Raw genomic sequence first — 26110 nt, forward strand, 5'->3', positions numbered from 1 at the left:
GGACACACATTCAGCGTCATCTGACGTCACGTCTGCAAGACTGCACAGGAAATTCGGACACCGAATTGCAGTACATTATGCAGCACACAGCCTGTTCAAGGCAATGGAGAGATATGTGGGTGGGCTCATTCTTTTTGGTTCTGAATGCTTCATCACCCATTAGCATTAAAAAACTTAAAATGCATGTTTATTTTTTCACAAGTCCTGCCCCAAGTTCCTTTAAGTATCATCTCCAGAGAGGCATGGGTACTAAAAGCTGGTATTAAACGAGCCCTGGGTCTAAATTATTAAATATCGTATTATTGATAGGCTCCGACATTAACGGTTCTTTTACTAGCACTTTTTAACATTTTTTTGTTATTTGTTATCATGTTGTTGCAGCCTTTCCTCTGCTGAGCTCCTTGACATATACACACACAGAGCAATGTCAATGAACAGCAGAGCAGAGAGGCAGCAGTAGAGACAATGAAGTGAAACAAATGATGATTACTGAAGTTTACTCGTGTGGACAGTGACAACACTCATTACTGTAAGTGCAAAAAAAATCCTTGGCAGGTAAAATGCCAATACTTATCATCACACCTGTTCATCAAGCATAAATGAGTAAACATATAGAAAGCGAAATTTAATCTGCTCTGTCCGCAGTCTTTCCTCCACTGCAGTGGTTTTACACAAGCAGCTTGCTAACTCAGCTAAAAGCGAAATGTTACAACTAGCGTAGCGGTACGCTCAAACGAAAGCTGTGAGTTTGTAGTAACCATTTAGCTTAGTGTGTCACGTACCAGTATTTTCGAATTCGCAAACTCTTGTAAACTTTGCTGCTGGCTGAGACAAACCAGCCCCTCCTCTCTCTACCAGCAGTACCTGTAGGAAGTGAGCAGCAGTGGGAGAACTGATACTGATACCACTGACTAGTGTCTGTGTTCTTCATTCTTTCTAAACTTCACTGAGTTTTGGACAGGGATATTATTTTATTTACACTTTATTAATGTTTCCATTGAGATATTATTGAGTTCATAGGGATTTTGTTGCTGTAAATATGACTGTTGCTGCTCTAGAAACAGTACAGTCAATTTTACAGTAATGTTAAAAAGCAATTATTTTGTAATGAAAAACAACTGATAAGAATACCAATGAAGAACGGAACTGATAAGGAGTATCAATAAGAGTAGTAGTATGTAGTATGTATATCATGGCAGTCTTCAGTTCCAATGATTTCTACTACTCTCATTTTCCATTTTGTGATGGAAAACATTCATGAAGTTTGCTTCAAATCTGAATGTATTATGGTTCTTCTGAAAATGTGACCAGATCTACAACAAATTGAATGACCTGTGAGTCTGAGTCTGTGATGTATAAAGTTACTTGAATCAAATTTTCCTTGTAGCATGGCCTCTTAGCTTCATCTGAGTGATTATGATGGTAAATGGACTTGCATTTCTATAGCATTTTTCCGCTACTAACAGTCTACTGACCGCTCAAAGCGCTTTACAACACTTGTCAGATTCACCCATTCACACACACATTCATACACTGATGGTGGAGGAGCAATGCAAGGTGCCAACTGCTCATCAGGAGCAATTTGGGGTTCAGTATTTTGCTCAAGGACACTTTGGCATACAGCTAGGGGGATCCGGGATTCGAACCAGTGACCTTCCGACGACCCGCTCTACCTCCTGAGCTACAGCCGCCCCATGATTGATGATTCTGGGCCCATTTTGCTTGTTTGATACACCCATAAGACTCAGCCACAAACACTACAATGGGAAAGTCTAAAGAGCTCAGCATTGATCTGAAAGAGCACATTACTGATTTGAACAAGTCAGGAAAGTCCCTTGGAGCCATTTCAAAGCAGTTACAGGTCCCATCAGGAAGAAAACACAATCTATCAACTGCTGCTGAGAGAAAACTGGTCAGGATGGTCAAGCACTAACTGGGCAATTTTCATACCCATATTTATTATTTATTAATAACAATACACTGCCCACACTGTTTAGAATTACACTGTTTATATTTGTACATATTATGTTTATACGAGTCTATTTCTATTTCTTACCTTTTTAGTATATTGTGTATTTTTTACTATTATTATTGTTTATTGTTATATTGAACTATCCTTTGACGCACAAATCACAAATTCCCCCGTTTGCGGGACAAATAAAGGAATTCTGATTCTGATTCTGAAGAGTCAACCAAAAACCACCATAAAGCAGGTCTGCAATGAATTAGAAGCTGATGGAAGACAGGTGACAGTGTCCACAGTCGAGTGTGTGTAAAGGAGTGTGGTAAAGGAATGGCTAAATCAGGCTAGAATTTAGGTTTTGGAGTGGCTTTCCCAAGTCCTGAATTGAACCCTGCTGAAGAAGTCAGTGCCAGGAAGCCAACACAATTGGTTGAACAGTTTTTGTCAAGATGAGTGGTAAAAAACAGATTTGGTCATATTTTCAGAAGACCAATAATAAATTCATTACTGAACCAAACTTCATGAATGTTTTTTGTGACAAAGTAGTATGTATTCCTCTCATTAAAGAAAAATTATTAGAAAAATGAGAGCTGTAGAAATCATTGGAACTTAAAACTGGCGTGATATACATTTTCTTTACAAGTCTATGTCAATTTTGAACATTACTGTAGTTCCAGCACCTTCTTCCCAAAATGATCAGAGAAAAGTTTAATGGTGTTACTTTGAGTGCCCTTAAGTCCCTGCAGTTGAAAAAGGCTACATTTGTTCCCAAATCATGTGATACATCTCAGGTACACAAAGGCCAATCAATCAATTATGTATTCTGTGGAGACAGCTGGTGACTTCAAATGAGATGAAATGCTTTATTGTTCCATATTCTAACAGTGTGAAATGTGAAAGAGTCTGGGGGAAAGGTGGGGGTTGGTACATTTCACAGCAGTGACATGTAAGCCTTATACAGATCTAAACATTTCAGAAAAAAATGGAAAGCAATCATTGCTTCACAGAGCACCGTCAGAGTCACCAACGGCAGCCTCCAGACTATAACTTGACTAATTCTCACTTTATAATTAATTAATTAATTCGTTCATTCATTCAACCTTTATTTAAATCTCGAAAAATCATTGAGGGTAAGCCCTCATTTTCAATGATGTCGAGAGCACAAATAAAAAAAACAACAGAATAGGTGCAAAAATGTGATAACAAACAGAAACAACGAACATAATCACAGAATGGGTAAATAAAAATGATAACAGATAAGAAGCAATATGACAGAATACCAATATAAAAGTGCTGAAAATGATAACAAACTGCAAGCAAATGAACATGACAAAACATAAAACAGAGATGCATAAACGATAAATAGCAGCATTATACAATCACTAGAGTGTGTTGAATAGTGACTCTGTGACCAGTTTAATAAAGAGCTGATATATGGTGGCATGTTGAAACAGAAACCAATGGCCTCCATGTCTTTCTCTCAAAGATGCCCATCCAACTTTTTCATGTAGAATGCAATGATGAGTGGAATAACAATCACCAGTAATAAATCTGAGGACGGAGTGATAAACTGAGTCTACTGGAGTAAGAGTGGAGACAGAGGCCTGTCTATTGATAACATCACCATAATCCAGGACAGATAAAAAGACAGCTTCAATGATCCGTTTCCTACAGAACATGGGGAAAGTAGTTCTGTTTCTAAATAACCCATTTTTTGTCTTAGCTTGCTGACAAGTGTGTATGAAATTTAAATGTGAGTTTCTGATCCAACCAGATACCCAAATATTTGTATTCAAAAACCCTTTGAATACTGAGTGGTAACATGCAGACCAATGTCTGTGATATCTCTGGCTCTTGAGAATGTCATGAATTTGTTTTTGTTTGCATTGAGGACTAATTTCAGGTTAAAAAGAGAATCTTGCAGTTTGTCAAAAGCTTGCTGGAGAATTGTAATGGCTTTATGTGCAGTTTTAGCACAGCAGTACAGGACTGTATCATCAGCATAAAGATACATTGATCATGTGAATCAAGCATACAAAGGTCAAACACAAACCCACACTATAAGCAGTGGCATATAAGAATGCTCAGGCCAGTTATCACAAATGGAATGATATGTTTTCATTTTGCTGTTATCATTTGCAGGTAATCGCTACAGATGAAATGCACTGTTGCTCAAGTATTTTCATGTATGTAGCATATTATATATGGTACTTTAGTAGTAGTAAATATTACATCAACTCAACATGCCCCATTAAAGTCCCAACTCACCTTCAAAGGGCTTGTCAAGGAAGTGTCCGTACACAGAACTGATGGCTTCACCCAGATAGTTGGTGGCCTCCAAAGTATAGTTGCCGTTGTTGTGGTGTGTTGGGTTTTTAAAGGTAAGGCAGCCCTCTACGTAGTCCTGATAAATATCCATATCAGGGCGAACATACTCAGTGTGGGTAATTTCCTGATTAGGGAATGATAGAAGAGCAACAAACTGTGAACAGTGACATCAAAGTTATTTAACAGGAAATCCTTTGACCCAACTGATAAGTATCACACTTCAAGATAGTAACATGTCATCAAAATATCACCCTAGACCTGAGGGTTATCAAACCTTTTGTGTCAGTCCTTTTAAAAGCTGAAAAATGTCAGGCAACTCACTCCTCTACCTCATGCAAAATAAAGTGAAAGCTTATCCATTTGTAAACTGTGATGAGATTTACCTACAGTACAGTTATAAGATATATGTACTTTACTTGATTACTTACTATATTCTCTGCCACTTTATACTTCTCACCCACCTAATTTCAGAGACAAATACTGTCATTTTTACTCCACTACATTTATCTAATAGCAAATGTCACTAGTAATTTTGCAGATAATTTTTTATACATCATAATTAAAAAAAAATATATAATAGATTTTAAAAAAATCTTTCTCTTCTCAAGCAATCTTAAGTCTGTAATTAAGTCATTAGAGTTGTACGTTCTTAAAACAAAAGTAACAAAATCTTCCAGTGAAGTAAGCATATTCGCACCTGTTTTCATCCTGTTAAACAAGTTAATGAAAAAAAAGGGGGAACTGCTCAGAAACATTAAGGGAACACGTCACAGTATAACACCAAGTCAGTTTAACTTCTGGGATATCTATCCATTTAAGAAGCATAGATGATTGTAAATCAATTTCACCTGCTTTGGTGCAAATTAAAGTGACGACAGGTGCAATGGACAGACAAAAGCAAGACAACCCCCAAAAAGGAAATGGTGGCCACTGATAGTGGTGGCCACTGATAATTCAGTGGTGGCCACTGATAATTCAGACTATAATTCAGACTATAGTCAAGTTGGATCACCCTGTGATTTAAATTTTTTACCTTGATTTTCGATGTGATTTTGAATCCAACCCTCAATGGGTTGATACTTTTGGTTTCCGTTGACCATTGTTAGATAATTTTTTTCTCAACAAATTAGACAATGTACACCAGAAAGGATTTTAAACTTGAACAATTTGTTCATCAAGATCTGATGTGTGATTAAACTGTTCCCTTAATTTGTTTGAGCAGTGTACTTAAGATTACCTCCAATGTAAGAAATATTAAAACTGCTCTTACACATTAATTAATCAGTAATAATAATCATATGAAATGAATGACATAGAAAGGGTCATTCAGCATTATAGGTACTTTTACCTTCGATACCTTAACATCTGTGATACCTTAACTACAATTCACTGGTTATACTTCTTTACTTATTATACTTTTATTTGTAACAGTGTTTTATATTGTTGTATTATTACTACTACCACTAACAAGAATTATCTAAATATTTCATCCACTAGTGCTTGTCACAGATGTTGCAACTTGGGTAATCTTGACCCCTATATTGTGCATGACAAGCATCCTATACAGACACAGACATAGGACTGAAGCTGCAGCTGCTCTTCTAGCGCGTGGCTTACATTTGGTGGATGGATGGGTGGATGGATGGATGGATGGATGGATGAGTGGGTGGGTGGAATGGCGGGGTGGGTGGATATTGTATTGTCATTGCATATTAAAATGCAACAAAACTTTGTTTGGCAGCAATCCATCAAATATAAAAATAACCTATAAAAAATGATGTCTACCATAACAGTCCATTATAAACAAATATTCCCTAAAATTGAAAAAGTGCTAAAAACATTTAGACTTTTGGCACAATTGCTATCAAACAGGCCTAACTTGATGGGTGAGCAGCATGTGTGTGTGTCAACAACCTGTAAACAGTCATATCAACATCATACCAGTCTTAATGTCTCTCTGTAGAATATGTCACAGACACGAAGAGAGTACATACATCAGGTGAAGGGCAGCTTTTTAACCTGTGCATTCTTTTTTTTTCTCTTCCTCCCTGCCTCTTTTTCCCCATCCCACTTTCTTGCTCTTTCAATGGGGATAAAGGGAAATCACATCATCATATTTATTGATAATTATCAAAGACAAACTCCATGTAAACAAATAGGGCAGGCAGGAACTGCACCACAATGCTGTCTATGTGAACACAAACAGGTGAGTGAGCAGCAGCAGCTCAGAAACAGAGCCGCCATGCACTACACAAGCATCCAGTGTGGCAAACCTGTTAGGGGGACACAGTTACCCAGTCTGGAGACCACTGCAATGGTAAAACATTGCCAGTGAAGTTTTCTTTTTGTGTTTTTTCAATGGAAGTTAAACTTTAACCACTAAACAGTTATCTCAAAACTTGAGCTCATTAGAATCTATAACCCTATCAGTTTTCCTGTAGCCTTAGAATTGCGAATAATTTTTAAAAACTATTTTCACTTTTCTCCATGGTGTATTTCATGGACAGAATTTTTATTTTACACAGAGAAATGAATGACACTTAAGCACAGCATAACTCCAAAATCTAAGTTGTACTTGAGAGTGACACTGCTGGATTAGTGAAAAGTACCTTATCTTTATAGAACCAGCGTAAGGTTGGATGTGGTGAACCTCGGACAGTGAACTCGATACATGTGTCATGGCGTCGCTCTGGCTCCTTCAGCTTCACGATGGAAGGAGGAACTGAAGACACAAAAGAGAACAGGACAGATGAGCAATGTTCACTTTGTAACTGAAACAGAGGAAGACTGTTATTTTTGCTGGTCTCATCACAGTCTGTTCCAATCAATTTGGGCAGTGTGAGCATTTGTGCTCCTGTAAGTGTTTCCCTCTGTTAAGTGAGGGGTTGTGATGTGGTATGGGAGGACACAACTGGGTGTGTAACATCGTTTGCTCTGTGAACTCCACCTTCACAGCCCCTGATTTCCGACTCCTGGCTTGGGAGCAACAGAGTATTTGTCCTCCCCTGCTGGTGCAGTATCCTGGCCGCATGATGTTTAGACACCAAGCAACAAAAAAGAAACTCAATTTGAGCAATTTGGTGGACCTCTAAATGTTCCTGCATGTGTCTTTCTTTGGTCCATATGACGATATCTGTTTCACCTTGACACAGAACATGTTTTTTCAACCAATGCTTATACAAAAAACACAAAAAACTTCCACATAAATATTAGAGTGGTGCACTATATTTATAGTGTTATGACATACATTTTGTGTAAACAACTTAAACACCAACACTGTCAGGCAGCCGTTCTGATTGCCAGCTAATGAGATTGGCCACCACAGTGTGACGTTGGGTTGCTTTTCTCCAAAAGTCGATTCTTTTCAACTTTCTGCACACTTTCTGAAATGAATAGGAGGACTGATGTGATTTGAATGAGGCATTACAAAATTGTGTCCACAATTTGCCGTTTGCTACTACAATGTCATTGTTTTACCACAACTGAAATACAAACCAGCACCAGAGAAGGGTGATGACTGTTATTAGCCATTCCACCACAAATTAAATGTATTCATTCAAATGTCCACACACAAGCTTTAGATGCATACATATAGGCATAGGTATAGACCTACAGGTAAGGTCAAAAGTTTACATACACTTGTAAAAAACACGTATATCATGGCAGTCTTGAGTTCCAATGATTTCTATAGTTCTCATTTTTCTGTGATGTAGTGAGAGGAACACATAATACTTTGTTACAAAAACATTCATGAAGTTTGGTTCAATAATGAATTTATCATAGCTCTTCTGAAAATATGACCAAATCTGCTGGATCAAAAATATACACACAGTAATTCTAATATTTGATTAAATGTCCCTTAGTCATTTTCAACTCCATTTGGTGCTTTTGATAGCCATCCACAAGCTTCTGGTAGTCCTCTGGCTGAATTTTAACCACTCCTCTTGACAGAATCGGTGAATCGAGACTTGTTTCTTCAGCACAGTCCACATCTTCTCGATGGGGTTCAAGTCAGGATTTAACCATTCCTTTACCACTTTTGATGTGTGTTTGGGATCATTGTCAAATCAATAATGAGCTCTTTCAGATCAATGCTGAGCTCTTTAGACTTTCCCATTGTAGTGCTTGTGGCTGAGTCTAATGGGTGTATCAAACAAGCCCTATTAAAATGGGCCCAGAAAAGTCACCAGCTGTTATCAATCAGAATCAGTCAGAAGAAGTTAAGAGGCCATGCTACAAAGAACATTTGATTCACACAACTTTCTATAATCACCAGAATTGATTGTTCAAGTTACTGTATGTATATTTTTGATCCAGCAGATTTGGTCACATTTTCAAAAGACCTATAATAAATTGAATGTTTTTTGTGATAAAGTAGCATTATGTTCCATTCATTCCATCACAGAAAGATGAGAGTTCAAGCGGAGCTCAAGACTGCCATGATGTGATGACATGATGATCCCTTCTCAACAATTTTATAATCAGATTGATTCCACCGAGACTGACACAGTGGCATCTAATATGAAGACATGAATTAAACCAAAGTAAAATATCCTGAGAGACACCAATGGAATAAAGTTAGACCAGGAGGCAGTGCTGCAGTCCTAAATGCTCCTCTGTGCTTCTTTTAGAGCAGTTACCCACACAAAACCAGACCACTTAAATCAATTAAAAAAAGAGCAGTTTCACATAAAAACATGAAAACTGTAGGAACAAAATGTAGGAATGTAGGAAAAAAATAGGAACATTGAATGTGAACATCTCTGCTGTCTTATTCGGGAATTCCAATGGATGCATGTGCATCACAGTTATACGTATGTGTTATAAACACAACAAGAGTGGGCAAAAAGTATGTCAGTATGCATTGTGGTAGTTATAACGATAATGATCCTTGTATAAATAAATATTATTTTCCTGTATTATTGGGGAGTAAGAATACCTTCAGGTGTGACCTATTATCAGGTCCTTTAAAGGGCTCTATATAAAGGTTGTAGCCATGCCTAATGGGTGTGTCGTATAATACAATAGCTGGTTTGGCGTTGCTGGAGGACATAGCCATTATGCAATTTAAGCGAGAGCAAATTTTCAGAGACCATACTGATGTTCTGCCCATAGTGATGACCATTCATGAAGTGGAGGGAGCGCAGGGACTCCCTTTTCCTCCTCCAGGAGCTCACACACTTTCTGCCATTTCAAGTGCTTCATTTTGTTGCAAATGCCAGAACTTAAGCCTCTAAATAATTTGCTTTTTTGTCTGTCAGTTTGATCAATCATTACTTCAAGTTCACAGTCTTTAAAATTAAGCCTCTTCTTTTTCAACTACTTCTTAGTTAGTTTAGCCACTCTCCTCAAAACTAAACTAAATTCTACATATTAAACGGGGTAATTAGGGGTGCATACAATTTCAGATCAATTGAGTTAAGACAAAAAGCCTTGTCGCAACAGACATGTGGGATTTTACAAATCTGACGCAAAGACTGAGTATGCATTTTTCCTGTTTTGTGTGTACACAGATTTCTACACCTGTGTAGCGGACACAGCTCAACAAAGTTACATTCCACAACAAGGTTAACTTAGGTAAAAAAAAAAGATTGCTTTCCACTTAACAGCCACAAAACTATCAGTATGATGCCATCCAGACTGGACAGTTTGCCCACTCCCAAGGAAGGACAAGCGTAACACCTCAAACTGGTTTACAATAGGGGCCTGGTGAGATTAGCAGGGCCAAAAGGATAAATGGCACTACCACAGGATGGAGATGGGGTCTGTTCTACAATGGGAATAATCAGACCTAATCTATAACAGCCCTGACACACGCATGGATTTTGAAAACCCCCTTTTTCAACTGGGGAGCCTGTCAGATAACAACAGTGATTGTAAATCCCCTTGCATATAAAGTTGACTGAACATTAAATGCTTCTACCTTTGCAGCACCTTTTAATATCAGTACAAAGTAAGTGTTTTATTCATTTGCCAATACGCTCATCACATTCAGTCAAAAATCTTGTTCAAGGTAAAGAAAATTCCATTGTTCTAACACTTTCCAAGCCTGAGTTATTCATTTAAGATATTCATTGCATTTCTAACTTGTGGCAATATTGCCATCTACCGATCATGTATGGGTAATTGCTTCTACATTAATACAGATATAGACTATGTAACAAGGACGTATCTTATTCCAATTAGGGAAGGAAATGTTATGGAATCCCGATTTATTTAGCAATATAGTCAGGAATTATTTACTCTTTGTTTAACAGTTATTTGCATGAAGTTAACCTCTTCATGATAAATTGTCTTAAAGAGGAATTCACTCATGTAAATGTTTTTTTTGTTGTAGTAGCACTAGTTCACATTTAGCTTATTTTTGATATTTTAATGGGTCATGCTGGATGACATATATGTTTTCAGCATGCAAAACTCTATGTTTTAATCATTTAAAACAATAATAATAATTTATTTGAGCGTTACCATCTCAAACAATGAAAGGAAAGGAGAGACTCCTAATTGGTTGACCAACCATAAACACACCCCGTTTCCTCCAAAGATAAAAACGTCTGGAAACATGTGTTTCATGCTTTTTTTCTTGTGCTCTTTTCTTGCTTCTGTCTTTTTTGTTAGCTTCTTTTTGCTTCGTCTCTTTTGTTGTTTTGTTGTTTCTTTTTCTCCTACTGACAGACTTCCATCGCAGAATCACTACAGAAGAGACCCGGTAGAACCCATTGGCCGGTAACCACGCTTCATCTCAGGGTCAACACCACCCCGGACCACAGAGTCCGCTGTGAAGAGGTTTCCGTCCACCACATCCAGTTCCTACCAAAGTCAATTCCTGCCCAGCCTTTGCAGCTCAACGTAGGCACAAACCATCTTCTCAATTGCTGACTGGGTTGATGTCAAAATAATATAATAATAATAATTTTATTGACAGCAATTCAACCTCCAAATTTTGCATCTTCCTTCTCTTTTAGTTACTAGAATCTGTACTGAATTTGATTTCCTGGGGGAAAGACAGAGGCAGGAGACATCACCGTCTCGTCCATCTACGTCCCAGCTGAGTGCAGCTGCTCACATCACTGACTGTGTTCATCTGGCGTCATTACACACTCCTGAGGCCCCAATTTTCATTTTAGGGGACATCAGTCACTACAAACTTTAACTGTCACACACGATGTTTCCAACAATACATCAAATGGGAGACAAGAGATGACAGAATCTTAGATAAATGCCATGGTAATGTGAACAATGCTTGTGTGACTGGAGCCAAACCCTGCTGTCAAATGACCACAATACTGTGCACCTGATCCCCACCTACAGAACTGTTCTCAAATGCAGCAAACCTCAAACCAAGATTGTAAAGGTCTTCAATAGTGACAGCATAGAATCCCTCAAAGGATGTTTTCTCTCCACTGATGGGAGCATCTTTCATGAGATGGATGTGAACAATGCGACTGAGAAAAGTTACTGACTATATACAATTCTGCGTGGATGATGTGATACCTCAGAAAGAAATAACTGTGTATCCTAACAACAAAACATATATAACTAAAGAGGTTAAAGACTGTATCAACAAGAAGAAATTGGCTTTTAAGAACCGAGACAGAGCACAACTGAAAACTGTGCAAAAGGAGCTTAATCCCATGCTCAAAGAAGCCAGGATGAGACATAAGGAGATCACTGGACAGAGCTTCACTGCAATGAACTCCAAAAACTGTGGGACACTATGAAGGCACCAACATGACTCCAGCTAAAAATGTCTCAGTACCTCTGATGACCTGCAAAAAGCACACAAACTAAATGACTTTTATCTGAGATTTGAAACTCAGGACTTTTCTTCTGAAGGTAGGGATGTTTTAGAGACAGTTTCTTTTATTGAGCAGGATGCAAGGCTGGTGATAGACCCCCATAAGGTCCATTCACTTTTTAAACACACATGCACTAAGATGGCCATGGGGCCAGATGGCATCTCTGCATTCTACCTGAAAACATGTGCAGAGGAGCTTACACCTGCATGGTGCCCTATCTTCCAAAAGTCTGTGGACTCGCACACCACCCCCAAACTCTGGAAGAAATCAGTGATTATACCTGTCCCTAATAAGCCTTCACCACAGGTTAACAATTATTTTAGGCCTGTTGTATTGACATCCATTATTATCAAATGTCTTCGAAGTTCATGTACTTTTAGATCCTTTTCAGTTTTCATATAAGCAGGGGCATGGCACAGATGATCAGACAGAGCAAAAATTTGACCGGTATTCGTATAGGAACACAGGAACACATCCTTCGGTTATTTGCAGATGATGCACTTGTTTTACTTCAAGACCCAGATAGAACCTTTCTTAAGTTATATCAATGTGATATTTCAGTTTTTCCTTTTTAATAATTTAGCAAAAATGTCTAAAATTCTGTTTCTGCTTTGTCATTATGGTGTATTGAGTGTAGATTGATGAGGAAAATATTTTATTTGAAAATAGTGAAGGGGTCTGAATGCACTGTATGACGGATAGGCCTGTTTAGCACCATGAAAACTCTAATAAGTACTTTACTAGAGTTATAATTAAAACAAAAAATGGCTGGCCAATATAAGAGCGTATATGTGTGTCTGTACTTACAGTGAACAGTTAGCTGGACAGAAGCACTGGTCATGCCCACTATGTTGGTGGCGGTGCAGGTTAGCAGGAAATTGTTGTCCTCTCTGCTCACATTGAACAAAGTTATGTTGATAGAATGAATGGTACCGTTGTCGTAGACACTGTCCTGGAGGGAGAGTGGGATGAAATAAGAGAACAGGCATGAGTAAATGACGTCTGAAAATATCAGGACAGAGTGTGGTGTAGGACCAGGCTCACCAAGGATATAGGTATCTAACCATTCAGCAGGCTCATTTAGTAAATGCAGTGTCATTATGCTGTATTCTCAAAATCTTGGTCGAACAGTAAGAAAATAAAACCCTGAAGTTGTTATGACTTTGGAGTGTTCACATTTGGTTATCCTGACTCTGATACTCAAATTTTAATTTCAACTACAGGCTGAGAAATTGTATTGTATGGAGTTCTAAGGTCATATAAAGTATATCAGCTAGATACAACCATTTCAATACTGACAGACTGGCCTTTGCTCTACCAACAAGCCCAGAGAAATGTCAGCTGTGACAGCCAAAATGATCTGTGCGACCACTGGGGCAACTATGGCTCATCATCCACCGCACCAGCTCCACCACTGGACAAGTGTTTTACAAACTAACTGCGAAAAAACATAAGCAGATCCATTACCACCAGAGTGAGAAAATGAGTGCAGCCAGAGAGAAAATTGTGAATAAAAAAGGACAGGACAGGTCAGCTCACTGGTATGACAGTATTTTTTACTTATTTATGTGATTTTATTTATGTGTTTTTCCTTGTTGTGTTAACATAATTTTAACCTGTGTGCCTTGATGAAGTCGGTAAATAAAAAACAAAGAGATTAAATTCAACCTTTTTTCGCCTGGTCTTTAAAAATGATAATAATTTACGATATCCACCAATATGAAACTTCACTATCTTGGTAGACTTTCCAGCCATATCGCCCAGGCCTAAGACATCTTTGAAGCACTTTGCTTAAAACTGTTTATGCCAGTTGAATTGGAACTGTTTCTATTTAATATGGACACTGGCTTTGTAAGAAATTTGCAAAAATATTCAGAATTCTAATAATGATTGTCTATTTCTTCACTGAGGCCTGCATGCAACACTGTGAGGAGCTTCCAACTTTAGAGAATCTAGCAATGTATAGAAGTCAAGAGGTTCTAATAAGGTGAGACAATTTTATTTAACACCATTCAGACAAAAGGTAATATAAAGTGCTTTACAGAGGCATACAGTATAAACACATTAAAGAATTAGACATTAAGAATATTTTTTAAATTGCATTTAAAAGACAATAAAACAAAAGCAAGCAAATAGATATACAAATACGTTCTATATCTAATTTATTGGAAAGCCACTGTTTTATAATACTAATAACTAGGGGTGTAACGATACACAAAAATCACGGTTTGATACGTACCTCGGTTTTGAGGTCACAGTTCGGTTCATTTTCGGTACAGTATGGGAACAAAATGCAAACCATAAATTTGCTTGTTGTTTATTCGGAACTTTTGTAAACCAACAATTTATTGTCACATTATACAAAATATGAAAATAAAATAAAAAAATAGAATACTGTTGTAGAGTGCTGCCTGGTAATAAGTTAAATAAATTATTCTCACTGTCTCTTTAAGTCCCTATGCCAGGTTTGCGCTGGTGTGTTGTTCATACATGGGCCGAGTTTGCAGAACATGGCTCACCATGTTCCACTCAGGGGTGATGTGATGGGCAGTCACAGTTATGTAGCTCTCATTAGCTCTGGATCTCCATCCATCAGTCATTAGTGCTACTGCACATGCCTTTGACAAGTCTTGGACAGCAGCAGATTTATCTTGTTCATAAAGGCCTGGTATTATTTTCTGACTGAAGTGCAGACGAGTGGGTACTTCATACCGGGGCTCAATCACCTTTAGCATGTGTTTAAAACTAGCATTTTCAACAACTGAATACGATCTTAGATCCGCTGCTATAAAAACTCCGATGGCAGTTGTTATAGCTTTGGGCCAATCTGAATTGCTAGGGAGAGGCTGCTTGAATGCCGAAGTCAGCTGCGTTTTCACTAAGGTTGTTTTTTTTCTTGTAGCAGTGATATTCACACTCGGGTGGTGCCGTTTCAAATGAGTTAGCATGTTTGTTGTGTTGCCGGAATCATACCCGATCTCAGCTGAACAATGTCGGCACACTGCCCTCCTTTTATCCACTTGTCTTTCTCCGTTGCAATATTTAACCAGAAGGCCAAAGTGTTCCCAAGCAGGGGACTTTAGCGACAAGGGAGGGTCTTCAAGCTCTGGTTTCTCACTAGCACTAGCAATGACGTAAACGGGCTGCACGTGTAGCTGCAGGCAGAAAATAAACACACATAACTTCCGTTCTGGGAACTCACCCGTGCACAGCCCTGTACCGGACCGAACATCCTGTACCGAAAAGCTTCAATACAAATACATGTATCGTTACACCCCTACTTTATATAGCACTTATTTAAACAAGTGCTTCACATAAAATACAGGTTAAAAAAAGCTTCACAGAATAACATGACAGTAAAATGAAAACTAAGAACATTGACAGGTTAAAAGTGCTTCATAAAATATATTAAAATAAAGCAAAATGACGAACATTGGCTAGTCAAAAGTGCTACACTGAATAAATACATAAGAATAAAACAAAGATGAGAACACATGCCACCATAGTTACACATGAGAACAAATACAAGGTAAAACACACTAGTGTAGAATTTAAAGACCAGCCATCAAAAAGGCGTTCCTGTAAAAGTATATTTTAAGTAATGACTTAAAAAAAAATTGTTTGCAAGCCTAATCTCCTCGGGCAGGGAATTCCAGAGCCTTGGAGCCCAGATGGCAAAGTCTGTTCACCCTTAGTCACTAGGTACTTCTAGCAAGGTGTTAGAGCCATTTTAATGTTAAAATTAATATTGTCATGGATTGCTTAGTCCATGTAGAATTTTCCTTTGATCCATGAAGTGACACCGGATCAATGTGATTACTCAGATGATGATCAGCTGTGAAAGAGGGGTTGGAACGGAGTCTTTGGGCTCTTCAGCAAGCAAGGGTGGAGAACGGGGTTGGTACAGTCTTTGACCTCACATTAGACTAAGAACGTTTTTTGTTTTGTTTCAAAGTGTCAATAAATCAGTCAAATGAAGGCAACAGAATCAGCGACTGCAGTGTTGTGATTTGGACTGTTTTTAATGTGCGAGTCCAGAAGTGGAGCCCTGTTAAGATGGCAAACTTTAAAATACTAAATAAGAACAAGCCATAACACAAGGGTAGATTGAATGACTTTAGTTTGCAACTTGGAGCATAGGGAATCAATAATTCAGTAATGAATGCATTTGCAATAGTCGAACCGTGAAAAAAACAAATGCATGAATTAATCCAAATTTGAAAAGGACAGAGCTGATTTAATTGTATTAATGTTTCTTAGATGGAAGTAACATGATTTTATGAGATTATTGACATATGATTCAAAGTTCAGTTGGGAATCAATTATGACACCAAGATTTCTGGCTGTAGATTTTTCATTGATTGACAAGGGACCAAGGAATGATTTTAATTTGCTGGTTAGATGTTTAGGGCCAAAGATGATTACTTCTGTCTTGTTTAAATTTAGTTGTAAAAATTTGCACATAATCCATTATTTATTTGCAGTTAGGCACTCCATTAAAATACTCAAACAGGTAGTGTTATCTGGCTGAACTACTGTGATAGAATGTGTTCTTGGGCCCTATTAAGACGGTATATAGCGCATGGTCTAAAGCGCAGCACGCTAGTGCATTTAGGGCGTGTCCAAGTCCATTTGGCTAGCTAAACAGCAGTTAATCTGGGTGCAAAGTGCAGCACGCGGCACCCATTCCCTTTAAGAGCCAGGTGTGCCAGGGCATGGCACATATTAACCAGTGACACTTGTCTTCAGTGAGGGACAGGGATGTTATCCTCGGCTGCTGGACCCTCTGCCCCACCATTTCACAATCATTTGTCCCATCAACAACTCTGTTTGACTGCAATAAACTGCTTTGGTATCACTTTGGTTGTGCAATGAAACAGGAAGAGTATATACACCCAAATTTTTGACTTGTTGCTCATTCCTTCTGTGGGAGTGAATGCTTTTGCATATGTTTTTCTGACTGTTCTGTACTTTGGCCAACTGTTTTAAGAATAAAATCTTAAAAGGTAGTTGCTGTTGAAGTAAAATTTTTCAGCTTGTTGTTGGATAAACAAATTGCCACAACACTTTCCCTCCCGTTTCTCACAAAAGCCTCATTAGCCCTATCTCTATTTTTCCTGCTTATCAGCTCCATTCCTGCTCTCTTGTTTCCTCCATTCATTCCCCTCTCCACCTGCACCTCATCCCCTCATTAGTTTACTAGGGCTAGGTGAGCCCAGGTGTGAATGGCTGTTAAGCTGTCTGGGGAGGGAACTCAGTACAGCATTGTAGGTGGGTGATAAGTAATGTCTTAGGCCACCTCCTCTGTTCAAAGACAGTCGTTCCAGTTTGACACAGATGGATTCTTTTACTACTCTTTCAAACCATCTCTCTTCTCTGACCAAGATGTTTACATTGTTGTCCTCAAAGGAATGATTTTTCTCCTTCAGATGTAGGGTTAGGGTTAGAAAGACCAGTTACCTACAATATAGCACTTAGAATTGTCCTTGTAGTTAAGAAACTTAATTATTAGTGTTCTGGGTGGCTGGTGGTGTCCCTCATTGGTCCGACTTGGTGTGCCCTTTCAGTAACAACTGAGGACTGCAGGGTCCAAGCAACTAATACCTCTCGAATCCATCTCTAAAAAAAAGAGCATGAATCTCATCCATCTGCCATCCGACAGACCCACCAGTCTCCTTGTTCTTCCTGATGCTGATCAAACCAGATAGTCATATCGACATCATACCAGTGCTTCACTACAGTTTTGGTGTTTGTATCTGTAGAATATGTCACAAACATGAAGATGGTAAAAGCGAAGGTCAGTTTTTTTTCTGTACACTCTTTCTTTCTCTCCCTCCCTCCCTCTCTTTTCTCCTCCATATTTCTCATACTTGCAAACAGGGATAAAGGAAAATCATGTCATCATATGTATTGATAATTATCAATACATATGATGATGATGATAATATATGGTGATAATTAAGGCCAACTCCTCTGTCTGCCTCTGTATTCCACACTTGTCTGTGCATTCCTGTTTTGCTGTGGGAATCCATTAGCAAAATGTAGATCAGCACCAAGCAGTCTTCAGCAAGGGATATTTGGGTGAATTCCATCTAATAAAATGCAACTGGCCATTGGCCATTTTTCTTTATTTACTGTAACAATATAAGAGTGGCTACTCAACAGTTATCCCTGTGTCTGATTCATTATTGCTGCTCATCTACATGGCTCCCAACGAATCTGGGTTCTTCTGATTCTAGCCTTTGTCTTATTACTAATCTAACTTGTTATTATACTGTAATTCACTTTATCATTGCTAAATTGGTTACAGAAGTGGCGAGCTAGCCAGGAGCCATTTGATTTGAGCACCAATATTGAAATGTATGGAGTATGGATTTCATACAAAAGTCTGGTGTCAAAATTCCAAACGCAGTTATTGTCAGTGGGGTAACTCAGGTAGCTGAGCAAGATGAACAGGTGATTGATTTTAGAGTATGGTAAAATTGAGAGAATCCTTTCTGTTGATGATTCACTGTCTGAGTTCTACCAAAACCTGATCGTTGAATATTCCAGTGGTTCAGCCTTAGAAGGTTTAGAACCTCACTTACCGTACACATGCACAGCAAAAGGTGACTCCACCATTGTCTATGAAGTTAAGGCACTCAGTAGCACGTACGCTACCAAGGTTGGAAGTAACGTCACTAAGACATATTTAGCTGAGCTCAAGGGACTAGCCAAGCTGAGTGGCAAAGACTATAGTGAGGTGTTGAAAGAGATGATGTCTCAGATTGGGGAAGATGTTGAAGCCATGCTACCCACAACTGAAGAATCCTCCCCCACACCTGTCGAGACCACTGTCTTATCTCCTCCCGCTCCTAAAGAGCAACACCCTCACACCCCATTCTCAGATGTCACACCAACCAACAATGGTGCCACTGACCATGTCCTCCTCACTAGTGGAAAGACAGCACCGTCCCTTTCAGTAAGTGACATGAACCCACCTGACATTCAGAAGGTCGTGGTCTAGCACATTGTCCGGAGTCAAGATATTGTCCCACACATACAATCCCAGGTGAGACTCCATTCCTTCTCCGGAAAGACTCCCAGACCTAATAATGAAACCGATTATGACACATGGTGCACACACATTGAGCCGCTCCAAAATGATCCTAGCATGTCCCCCCTGCAAATATCCAGAAAGATCCTTGAGAGCTTGCTCCCACCAGCAGCTGATGTAGTCAAGGGCTTACGGCCTGAGTCACTGCCTGCAGCCTACCTACAGCTCCTAGACTCGGCCTTTGGCACTGTGGAAGATGGGGAGGAACTTTTCGCTCAATTCCTGAACACCCTCCAGGATCCAGGTGAGAAACCATCCACTTACCTTCATCGGGTCCAGCTAGCATTAAACCAAGCCACGAAAAGGGGGGGAGTTACATGTGAAGAGGCAGACAATCATCTCCTTAAGCAGTTCTGCAGGGGATGTTGGGATAACACCCTGCTCAGTGTCCTGCAACTCGAACAAAAGAAGAGCAGCCCACCCCAATTCTCAGACCTCTTGCTAATGATTCGCTCGGAAGAAGACCGACAACAAGCAAAAACCAGTCGGATGAAAAAACATATTGGCACCACAAAGCAAAGAGCTCAGTTGCAGTTCCAGGGTGCATATGTTTGTGAACCAGAGGAGAAACATGAGAGTAGTATCAGTGCTATTGAGGATCTGAGAAAGCAGGTGGCAAGTCTGCAAAGCCAACTTACTACATTCATGTCACAGAAAAAGATAAAAGGAGTTAGCAGCAAGGGCTCTGCAGGGAAGCTGTAGGGCAGAATGTCAAAGCCAGACGACCCAGATATAGCCGTTCAAAGACAGACTAAACAAAAACAGACCTACAAACCCAAGCCCTGGTACTGTTTTAACTGCGGCGAAGATGGGCACATTGCCCCATGCTGCACCGATCCCGCAAACCCCAACCTAGTGGCAGAAAGAAGAAGCAGTTGGAGGAAAAACAGCACAAGTGGGAAGCACAAAATGGTTCAAAGTTCCTGTTGTGGGACAAACAGGGGCTGAGGAGAGTCAACAACATCCCTCAGACGTAAACAATGAAGACAAAACCCCCGCTGAGATTAACAAAGTCAGTACACCTGCAGAGAACGTCAGAGCTCAAACATGTTCCAGCCTACAGCATTCAAAGCAGAACCAACCTTTTCGACTCCTCGAATGGTTGGTTGGCATCAAGAGTACAGCTCAAGTGACTGTGAGAGGTGAAGAAGTCAACTGCCTTCTTGACTCAGGCTCACAAGTTACAACCGTACTTGAGTCATTTTACAAGCAGCACCTTTCAGAGCAGAAGATTAATCCCCTGCATGACCTTTTAGAAGTGGAAGGTGCAAATGGCCAGCTAGTGCCTTACTTTGGCTATATAGAAATGACCATAACCTTTCCAAGGGACTTTATAGGGGTTCCAATAGATGTAAACACACTTGCCTTGGTTGTCCCTGACACTTCACAGTCCCTTGTGCTCATAGGCACGAACACCCTAGATGTACTGTTTGACATCTACTCAGAGACTGACTTGACTGAGAGTTGCCCTTGTCAGTGGCCTTCAAGATGAGAAATCAGTTGTCATTGAGTATCCATCGTCATCCCCCTTGCCAGGTGGCCTGCTAGTAAAAGCTGGTCTAGTTGATTTCCCTCAGCTACGGCCCCATAAGCTGCCAGTCATCATAAGCAATGAGTCTGACCACGACATTGTCATCCCTGCCAAGTGCACTATTGCAGAAATTAGTGCTTACCAAACTATTTTATTAAAAGAACATAGTATAGCCAAGCAATCAGAACCCCTCAAGAGACCTTCAGAGACCCAGTCACCCCAAGAACCCACCTTAAATTTCAATTTTGGTGATTCCCCAATCCCATTCGAATGGAAGCAACGCATCACTCAGCAGCTCAACAACATGTCTGATGTGTTTGCACATCATGACCTGGACTTTGGCCAGACGGATAAAGTAAGACACCACATAAAACTCTCAGATGAAACTCCTTTCAAACTGCGTGCCCGACCAATACACCCACAGGACATTGAAGCTGTCTGTAGGCACATTCAAGAGCTCCTTGACGCAGGAGTTATCAGGGAGTCAGAGTCACCATTTGCATCACCTATAGTGGTAGTCCGGAAAAAGAACAGCCAAGTCTGGTTGTGCATTGATTATAGGCGTCTAAACCTCCAGACTATAAAAGATGCATACAATCTTCCGAAGCTGGAGGACACATTCTCAGCCCTCAATGGGTATCAGTGGTTCTCTGTTCTCGACCTAAAGTCAGGGTACTACCAGATTGAGGTTGAAGAAGCAGACAGACCGAAGACGGCTTTTGTGTGCCCTCTCGGGTTCTGGGAGTTCAATAGAATGCCTCAAGGTGTGACTAATGCCCCCAGCACATTCCAAAGATTAATGGAAAGGTGCATGGGGGATATGCATTTGAAAGATGCGTTGGTCTTTCTTGATGACATGATAGTATTCTCCAGAACCCTTGAGGAGCACGAAGAAAGACTTGCTCACTCGTCTCAAAGAGTTTGGGTTGAAGTTATCCCCAGAAAAATGTGTCTTCTTCCAGGCATCAGTTCATTATCTGGGTCATGTAGTCTCCAGAAATGGCGTTGAGACTGATCCCGAGAAGATTGCAGCTCTTAAAACATGGCCTGTCCCCCAGACCCTACGAGAGTTAAAATCGTCCCTTGGTTTCGCTGGGTACTATAAGAGGTTTGTTAAGGGCTACTCCAGCATCGTAAAACCTCTCCACAACTTAACCTCCGGCTACCCACCTCTCCACAAGAAATCAAAAGCAAAACCAGCAAACATAGGACAGAAAATGAATCAATACCATGACCCAAAAGAGCCCTTCGGAGGTCGCTGGATGCCAGCTTGCCAGCAAGCCTTCAAGACAGTCATCCAAAGCCTCACTACAGCCCCTGTATTAGCCTTTGCTGACCCCCAGAAACCCTATATACTGCACACCGACGCCAGTACCACCGGGCTCGGTGCTGTGCTGTATCAGGAGCAAGAGGGCCAACTTAGAGTTATAGGCTATGCAAGTAGAGGGCTGTCACAAAGCGAGAGCCGCAATCCAGCGCACAAGTTAGAGTTTTTGGCACTCAAGTGGTCAGTAACAGAAAAGTTCAGCGACTATCTTTACGGCAACCACTTCACTGTTGTAACTGATAGCAATCCACTGACGTACATTCTGACCTCAGCAAACTTGACGCGACCAGCCATAGGTGGCTAGCAGCACTGTCCACCTTCTCATTCAAACTCCTCTATCATCCAGGAAGGCAGAACGGAGATGCGGATGGATTATCCCGCAGACCACATGGGGTGCTAGCAGATGATCAGAAATCACAAAAAGAGAGAGAACGCATTCAACACCTCTCTGATCCAAAGAACATCGATGCAGTAGATCAGTCTGTTGTGAAAGCAATCTGTGAGAGACAGCTCACCTACAGCGTCAGTCCTGATGATGAGAGAGAGGGAGGTACAGATCATGTTGTCTTAGTGGAGGTTCTTGCCATGTCCCCTAGGGCTGTGCCCGACAGTTATGGGCAAGAAGAACAGTTCGGAGGTCTGCCAACCATCCCTCATCTAACTGAAGTAGAGCTAGCAGATGAGCAAAGAGCCGATCAATGTATACAGCATGTTATCTCCCAGATTGAACATGGGGACACACCACCCCCCACGTTGCGCATCCAACTTCCGGACCTCCCACTCCTCCTCCGAGAACTAAACCGTCTCGAGCTCCATAACAACATCCTTTACAGGCGACGCCAAGTGGGGTCCCAGACAACTTACCAGCTTGTACTCCCAGCTGAGCTTCGCAACACAGTCCTCACCAGCCTGCATGACCATATGGGTCATATGGGAGTCGACCGTACACTGGACCTTGTAAGAACCAGATTCTATTGGCCAAAGATGGCTATGGAGGTGGAAAGGAAAGTGAGGACATGTGGCAGGTGTGTGCGGAGGAAAGCACGGCCTGAAAGAGCTGCCCCCTTGGTCAACATTAGTACTACTCGACCCCTTGAACTCCTCTGCATTGACTTCCTGTCCCTTGAAGCTGACAAAAGTGGGACCAAGGATATACTGGTGATCACAGATCACTTCACTAAATTTGCGGTTGCCATCCCAACACCCAATCAAAAGGCCCGCACAGTAGCAAAGTGTCTGTGGGAGAACTTTATGGCACACTACGGTATCCCAGAAAATCTACATAGTGACCAGGGTCCAGATTTTGGGTCCCGCACAATCAGGGAACTCTGTCAGGTGGCTGGTATCCACAAGGTTAGCACGACCCCATACCACCCTCGGGGCAACCCTGTGGAACGATTTAATCACACCCTGCTTGACATGTTGGGCACTCTCCAAGATCAAGATAAGTCCTGTTGGCATGACCATGTAGGACCCCTGGTCCACGCCTATAATTGCACCAGGAATGAGGTGACTGGCTTCACCCCATACGAACTGATGTTCGGGCGCCAACCCCGCCTGCCAGTTGATCTTGCCTTCAAGTTGCCAGTACAAGAGGGTCAACATTCATCTCACTCTGAGTATGTGCAAAACCTCAAGTCACGTCTCAAAGAAAGCTACAAGATAGCTATGGACAAGGCTGCAAAGATAGCTCACAAGAACAAGACAAGGTATGATAGACATGTAACTGCCTCAGACTTGGAAGCTGGAGATCGGGTACTGGTCAGAAATGTTCGCATCTGGGGAAAACATAAGATTTCAGACAAATGGGAACCCACTGTCCATGTAGTGGTGAGAAGAGCAGGCACCCTCCCAGTATACACGGTTAAACCTGAAAACAGGGATGGTTACTCCCATGTGGGTACCTACCTGTGGAGGAAAGCAGTGAGCCTGTACAAAAACCAGTAACACGCAGGCCAGGAACCCGTGCAAACCCTGCAGTAGAGGAAGGGCATTCCTCAGATGAAGGAGATGATGTACTCGTTCCAGTTTATTTAAGTCCTCCTGCCCCCACCGTCTGTGAGAATCCTGTCCAGCCTGATCTACCTATGACCAATGTCCAAGATACTCAGCATACTGAGCCTCCAGGCATTCTTCCTGTTGAGAGTCCTGTAAGTGCTCAAAGTCTTGATAGTACTCCTGATATTGACAATCCACCCGATATTGACAACCCATCCAATATTGACAACCCACCTGATTTTGACAATCCACCTGATATTGACAATTCAACCGTCCTTGACAACCAATCTGATTTTGACAACCTACCTGATATGTTCAATAGTACTTCAGATGGTCCTTTGATGCTCATTGAGTCTAAATTTCATCAGAGTGACACTGAGTACTTACCCACCGATAGTCACACCAACCGAACAAGCTGATGAAACAGCCTTGGTTCAAAATGACCCACCTGATGCTCATCCAGACATCCGAGGAGAGCAACTTCTAGTTCCTTCAGATATGTCAGACAATGATGAGGAGGAGGATGGCATTAGAAGTGCAGAACCTGAGGAAAGAAAGGAGGAAACAGGTGCAATGGAAGGAAAGGATGGAACAGTCCCAATGGATACAGAGGAGACAGAGGAAAAAATGGATGCAGGTAATTCTGTCAGGAGATCTGAGAGAAACCGCCAGCCGCCACGATGGCTTGATCATACTGAGTTAGGCAATCCCTTGATCACAGCAGTGAAATCATTTTTTCAAGGACTGTCCACAGCCTGAGCTGATGTTATAAATGATGGTGAGGAGTCTGTTCAATCCCCTGTCTTGTTCCCTCGAGTAATTATCATTTAACTGTCTACCATGCACAGGGACGTGCATGAGTTCAGGAGGGGAGGGTGTAGCCCAGGTGGAAAACCACACCATTAAATGAGACCAATAGAAGAGGAGAGAGATTATTCATTTTCTTTAATTTTATTTATTTACATCGGCGAAGTTCAAATATCCCATTTGCATTTGAATGCACCACTCAGTTCACATGACCCCACGTGGGGGAACCTAACCCTCAACAGCCAATCAGAGGCTACGCAGACCACGTTCAGCCTGTCACCTCGAAGGTGAAGTGCAGGCCTGTTGTTTTTCCGGTTCATTCTGCTCTCTGCCACGGGAGTGACGGCAGCTACCTGCTATGCCTGCAAATTCCTGCAATTCCCTGCAATTCCTTGCAATTACCTGCAACAATTCCCAGTTCATAAGGGCCCCAACGAACAATCTTTTCTTTCTGGTATTTTGGGTCATTCATGTATATTTTTGTATAAATTGGCCATTTTTCTTTATTTACTGTAACAATATAAGAGTGGCTACTCAACAGTTATCCCTGTGTCTGATTCATTATTGCTGCTCATCTACATGGCTCCCAACGAATCTGGGTTCTTCTGATTCTAGCCGTTGTCTTATTACTAATCTAACTTGTTATTATACTGTAATTCACTTATCATCGCTAATTAGTTACACAACACTCACATGTCTAGCTGTTTTGTGTTTTCCTTGATGTGAGTAAGGGTGTGCTTTGTGTGTTTGTGTCCTCCCTACCCCATGTTCAGTGTTGGAGTGCAAGCTGTTGACAGGCCAGTCCACCTCTGGTAACGGGGATCCAGAGCCGTTACAGATTGCTGTTACTCGATCACCCTCAATAACCGTGAGGTTGCTGTGGCTGACGCTGATATCTGGCAGGTCTAAGACAAAGAGAGATAGAATATAATAAGTAACACACACACACACACACACACACACACAGTGGGGTCCAAAAGTCTCACACCACAAATCAAAATATATCTATTTTGCATTTATTTTGAATGTAATACTATTTTTTCATCACTAATGATAATATCAGCTTAACAGTTTAAGTAAAAAGATGAAACTTTGAAAAATGCCCATGAATTTCAGAATATCTTATTTGGTATGTCCCCCCCTTTTGCTGTAATGTAATGACGGCACACACTCGGACTCTTATGAGGTCCATGCGTCTGATGACTAATGATGTCCCAGCATGATTACATAGCGTTCTAAAGAACTTCTTGTAATGTCACAC

At 40.8% G+C, this 26110-nt stretch overlaps 1 protein-coding gene across 1 annotated transcript in view; it reads right to left on the reverse strand.

Annotated features, from left to right (window-relative positions):
* LOC141001305 (NT-3 growth factor receptor-like) overlaps positions 1-26110 on the reverse strand; it is a 174060-nt gene that overhangs the window by 103328 nt on the left and 44622 nt on the right. The window contains exons 6-9 of the mRNA XM_073472333.1: positions 25612-25754; positions 12898-13042; positions 6901-7013; positions 4232-4415 (exon numbers count right to left, since the gene is read on the reverse strand). Coding sequence (XP_073328434.1) covers positions 4232-4415; positions 6901-7013; positions 12898-13042; positions 25612-25754 — 585 coding nt within the window. The remainder of the gene's footprint in view (positions 1-4231; positions 4416-6900; positions 7014-12897; positions 13043-25611; positions 25755-26110) is intronic.

This window comes from Pagrus major, chromosome 8 (assembly GCF_040436345.1).
Source record: "Pagrus major chromosome 8, Pma_NU_1.0".
Taxonomy (NCBI): Eukaryota; Metazoa; Chordata; class Actinopteri; order Spariformes; family Sparidae; genus Pagrus; species Pagrus major.